Below are 6,000 nucleotides of genomic sequence, written 5' to 3'. Positions count from 1 at the left end.
TTGTGGGTTTTGGCCCTAACAGTCAAGATGCTGTTTTTCAGTTTGTTTTAAGTTTACATATTACTCATGCACTTCACTTGATAAATTTGTCAATTTATTGTTCTCAAATATGTGCCATTATTGCTGTATGTTTATTTAATAAAAGTAGATTTTATTTTTAAATAATAAATTGTAATTTGTGGTCTTCTTATGGTTGCATGAGCCATGATGCAAAAACAAAATCTGATGTCAGTGCAGACAGGACCTAATGTTTCAAAATGGGTATTTCTCCTCGCCAGGAGGGTTGGACTGTTAGAAGTGTTTGTTCGCACGAGATAAAGAAAGTAGACTTCACGAAAATAAAGCAGTGAGGTTGACAGCGCAGCCTGATGGTTAAAGGTGGAACTCAGGAAGTCAGAGGTGTGAGCCAGTTGAAGATATTCAGGCCTTGCGTTAGTTGCCTGAAGCAGTTTTAGAGGGACACGATGTGTTAGTTTATTCCTGCTGTATAATATGGTGACTAATGTGCATGGAGCAGTACGTGGGTTTTTGCAGACGTAACTAAACACCAGGAACAACCTTTAAGTCTCAAAATAATTAAATGAATACTAACTTAACTAATTTATGAAAAAAACATTTGAAGACTGGTTATCTGGGAGTTTGTAAGAAAAGGTATACAAAAATGATTAATTATTAATCAGAAAATTGCTTTACGTGCATTGTGATTGTACAGCAAGGACAACATTAAGCAGCATGTGTATGAACAGACTACAAACAGAAACAAACCACCTTATTGACATTTGTACAGCTGGTAAACATTAGCAACTGATTTAATTTTAGATTTTCAGCAAGTAAGACTGCAGTAACAGTACAGAAACATATTTTGTAATAACATTCAATTATACTTCTCTAGTTTCTGTCCAAACTTGTCAGATGGTTTAATAAACAAATTTGATGGAGACAGACGTCAGCACCTTACTGGAAATGACAAAGAACATGTAAATTACATTTTAAATGAAATGTTAGCGTGTTTTTACTTTAAGGGAAGAGTTCATATGATACTGGGCTCATGAAACCCCTTCAAACCAAAATCCAATGACTTTGTGAGGAATGCCCGGCATGGAGAATAGGACCGAGGCCGGCAGTTGGACAGGCACGGAAGTAAAAGTGGAGGACAAATTGTGGTATTTTCAGAATTCCCACTTTTCTTAGTCCAATTTGAAATCCCAGGTGTGTTTTAACAATGCATGGCAATCAGATCAGATTCATCTTTATTGTCATTGCATTGACAATGAAATAGGCAAGGCAACAGGGCACAACGATAATGCATCTCCATTGCTAGCAACAACGAAATGACAAGCTTTGTTCCGCACAGGCGCGAGAATCAATATCTGCGCTGAACAAAGCAACACACACCACGTCCAATCTGAAAGCACACCATCATCTTCAAACCCACCAAGACACATGACAACAAGCAGACCATTACCAGCACATTATTAACTCTGGCATTGGGCTTTTTGTATTCAGTTCTGGCTTTCACATAACTTTCTTTTTAAGCATTCACCAATACTTATATGAGATTGGACACGATAACAGAGGACCAAAATGTGTTGGCAGCTTGGCATGTTTCAGTAAAAATACAGAGCGCTGCATGATCTGTGCCAGAAAGCAAAGCAACTTGATTTTCAAAATATTTCACATATACAGGCATTCTAGATTTGAGTAGTGGAGAAAAAGTTGGTTGAGTTGTGGTCTAAATCCTAACTCCTCTGTAACAGTCAGGTATAAACAAGAGATCAATGCATTTCTTATGTAGTTCCTCTGATAAAACACCGTCCTATAGGGACATAATACTAATGACCCTGTGTTACATCGGTTAGCTGACCATTCTTAGCTTCTTTGGTCCAACATTTTTGGTTTGCAGTGGACATCTTCAACCTTGCTGGAAATGCAATATTTAACCTTCGATTCTGCAAAGACTCAGTTATTTTGGGCTTGTGGCTCGAGTTAAAAGCAGAGTTGTGTTGTATTCCTGCTTCAGTCACAACCATAGCATCACTCCTAGGTAGATTAAGCACACTTCATTAAACCGTATAACCCATATCTTGAAATGATTGAAAAGACTTGTCTCAAAATATTTATACTTACTTCAACCAAATTCTTAAAACCGGGGGAATGACCTCACCCCACTTAAAGATTATTTCACCTGATTTTAAACCTGAACATGTGATGCTTTTTTAAGATGGAGCTTTTCTTGGGTTCACACAAGTATTTTGTTTATAGGGATGAGTACCAATCCATTCTATTACCTTTCGTTAAAAGCAAGTGATGTTGATCCGAGAGGTTACCTCTGTAATCTAATGGACGCCATTCTCAGTCATGCATTAGTGTAAATTAATGCAAAATTATCCTAGCCTGATAACTGACCAAAATGATACTTGATAGGACGATGGGAGAGCAGACTTAATGGATTGTTGCATTTTCACATTTAGACTGACTTCAAATCAAACCTCAAGTCAGTTAGTTGGTGGCTGCAAATATTTATAATGGTTTGTTTTTGTTTTTATCTATTACAAGTCAGATGGATGGTAGGTAATGCGTGCCTGCAATTGAAATATTCACAATACAGTGTGCGTATGCCAATTTTATTACAAGATGTGCATCATATGAAAAGATAAATCCATTTTGTTATTTAAGCATGGGACGTGAAATGCCAAATGACTTTAGGAGCCTCTGCTATTAGAGTGACTACAACCAGTGGGGTTACGCAGGCAGCCGACAGAACTGTCAGATTGCCACTCCCCTCTTGTTGCTGAGGCCCAACAGTCGTACAAGTGGGCACCATGTTTTCAAAACACATAAGAATGCCCTTGATGACACAAATAGGGTCAGGCGTAGGCAGGGATATTTCAGAAAGAACTTGTGAGGACTGTGCGTGCTGACAGGCAGCACTTTGACTCCAGTCTGATCATCTTTTTCAAATTATTCACAATTGAAATGTAACACTTTTCTGCCACCCAAAGTGTTTTCAAAATAGCAAATGATCTCACTTTTATATAGTTCATCGACGTATTTTCAAATGCACAACAACAAAAATCCCTTAAAATCTGTTTGCCATTGAGAGCCAGTTATACATACTGCTAGAGGCAGCCGTGAACAGTTTCCAGCTTCCAGCACAGGGAGGATGCTTAGAAGAAGAAGGGCTGACATATTTAGTTAGGGTTAGGTCAATTATCCAACAAAAAAGGGAAAGCTAATCAGATTTTGTAGTTTTACTTTGGGGAGCTCTGTCTGCCTGAGGTCAACATCCCACAAAGGTCACAAACACTAAACGTCAAAAATCCTGGTACTAATAGCCAGCGCAAAAAAGGGCAACTGAGAAGCACCAACCATGGAGTTTGCTCCTTGGTTGGTGCTTCTGCCCTACCAGTTTGCTATCAAAAATATCTCTGAAAATGTAACAAAGCTTTGCTCAGCTCTCAGATCCTTTCACCGAGCACAGTTACACAGGCCATTACAGTACATACACAATGTAAATAGTTAAGAATATTTTATAGTTTAGATTATTTTTGATTACTCAAGTGCCATGTCTAACTAGTTTAAAAACAACAACATAACACATAAATACAGTACTTAATGACAAATGTCTTAAAGTAATATAGCAAACAAGAAACACTCTTAAAAAATAAGTAGTGCAATAAATGCAACAAAAAGGTAGCCAATACATTTGGTCCAACCAGCCTTGTACCAACACCATGGGAGTTTACGGATCTCTACATCACGTGTTCAAGTAATAAGCTGCTTCCTCTTACAGCAAAACCAACTTTGTTCATCATTAATCATTTGCCTGCATGTTGGAAAGGCAAGAAATGCACACGCTAAGCTTCTCAAACGTTCCCAAATGTACTGAAATGCCATTGGTTACTAATGTGGCAAAAATCCACCCCAACCCACCCTATCAAAAAGTAGTGCACTTAAACAAAGCCTTAGTCACCGAGTCATACATACAGCAGTCATACATACAGAAATCCTTCACCTTAAATGCAAAAGTTGAAAATACATTTGTGTAAGTGCATGCTCTCTATGTTGAATTTTTACAGGAAGATTTTGGCTTTCAGGTTTTCCCACTGTTTTTCTATTTTCTCCTCTCCTAATCTCCTAATCAATGTTAACCATGTCAATTTATATGAGCATACATTGAAACCTCTTGATTAATTTACTCTTCAACCTTAAGCAACAGTCGCCAAAGTTGAATCCATCACTGTGAAAGAGAAAGTGCCAAAGGCATCTCATAAAGTTGCATCCTAAACATAAATAAGAGGCAATGAAGGTTTACATGTTTAAGTTCCAGTCACCACTTCATATTAACACATGCATTTAGAAAAACTGCAAAAGCTGAGATGAGACGGGAGGGGGCATAGCACTTCTGCTTATTGCTTCTGATTTCTTGATTTTCCTAAGATAATGATAAACTGTGATTTAATGAAAGAATGAAGGAACTCCAGTCAGGCTAGAATAATTTGAATGAATGCACCTGTAAACATAAGAGTATGAAAATGACTGTTGGTGTGAGTCAGCCAACCAAAGACAGAGCTGCAGATTTGGAGGATGAGCTGGAATGATTAACATGTCTGAGCTGTGTTGGTCTGATGGATCTGCCCTCCAATCACTCGTTTGGATGATGTTTTTTTTACAGAGGTCATGGGGTCATATGAGGATCTCCACCATGTCATTGTCCACTTCCTGTTGGGTGGGCGGTGTTGGATGGGGGGCCTGTTGCTGTTGGTGGGACTGGACGGGGAACCTCCGCTCCAGGGTGCTGCTGTGAAACACTGGCGCATCTGCAAAGAACATAAAAAAATGTGAGAAGTTAAAAAAATGGTTAGTCGGTTAGCATTTCTGCAAAACTCTAAATGTAGATTAACATTAATAAGAAATGCCTCTTTGTCTCAAGTGTAAAATATGTAACATTTCCACATTAAAATGCTAAAATAGCTACACCTATTTTGTATATTTTTGTTTAAATATGTACTTACCAAATGTTTCCAACAATCTTTAAACCTAGAGAAATCCGTAATTACGGTCTGTGTAATTTGGTCACCGGAAATGACATCATATCCCATATCATGTCATAAATGGACTTTTTATCCAGTTTTAAGTCACATTTGTACCAGACACTTTTAAGATCTTGGTGGTTGGTTGGTCAGAGAAACAAGCTGAGCTGACATTTAACGTGAAACTGCTTTTTTAAATTGTTTTTACTGGTTTAAATCGCAGTACGTTTGTTTTGGAGAGGAGGAGACCTCTGCTGATAATTTGACTCCCGATACAAACCTACTGAACGTCTGAATCTTTAAAAAGGTATAATATGTTACATTTCCCCATTAAAATGTCTAAAAATTTCTAGATCTGTGTTATATATATATATATATTTTGATGATTAGTGTACTTAAATGATCCCAAATATTTCTAACTATTTTCAAACCTAAAGAGAAAAACGTAATTTTAATCAAGATACCAGTGTGTTTCATTCTGGTTTCATTTGGTCACCTGTAATGGCGCATGCGTCATTACCACAGTGTTCGGACTTACACCGATTACATTACTTGCCCACCACACCCCCTGTCGTTTTTGTGTTCTTTTTTCCGAAAACAAAACCCATTTACCATATTTTCCTATGTTATTCATCAAATAAGAAACGTACATTTTATAATACAAACACAATACATAGTCGGACGACAAACACTACAATTAGCCTATACACTGAAAGGTTAAGTATCTGCTCCGTACAGCAGCAGCACAAAGAAGCAAGTGTTGGATTTCACTCATCATGAGACCGGTCGAAACCTACAGCGAGAGCTCGACCGAAGGGGAAAGACACACAGCCATCATAGATAAATATCTGTTCATGTAAATGCTGGCGTAATCTGTAACACCGGTGTTGTCACAACTTTATTAACTGGTGGGAAAACTTCACCATGGCATCCCTAATGCGTCAGCATTGTGGTTGTCTGCCAGAAG

General features: G+C 38.0%; 1 protein-coding gene across 1 annotated transcript in view; it reads right to left on the bottom strand.

Moving 5' to 3' along the window:
* Positions 1-665: 665 nt before the first annotated feature.
* Positions 666-6,000, bottom strand: part of amot (angiomotin) — a 46,570-nt gene continuing 41,235 nt past the window's right edge. Inside the window, exon 12 of the mRNA XM_029447694.1 lies at positions 666-4,820. Coding sequence (XP_029303554.1) covers positions 4,687-4,820 — 134 coding nt within the window. The 3' untranslated portion in view covers positions 666-4,686. The remainder of the gene's footprint in view (positions 4,821-6,000) is intronic.

Source organism: Cottoperca gobio, chromosome 14, assembly GCF_900634415.1.
Source record: "Cottoperca gobio chromosome 14, fCotGob3.1, whole genome shotgun sequence".
NCBI classification, from domain to species: domain Eukaryota; kingdom Metazoa; phylum Chordata; class Actinopteri; order Perciformes; family Bovichtidae; genus Cottoperca; species Cottoperca gobio.
The sequence above is the reverse complement of the archived record's forward strand: the minus strand, read 5'-3'. Positions and strand labels throughout refer to the sequence as shown.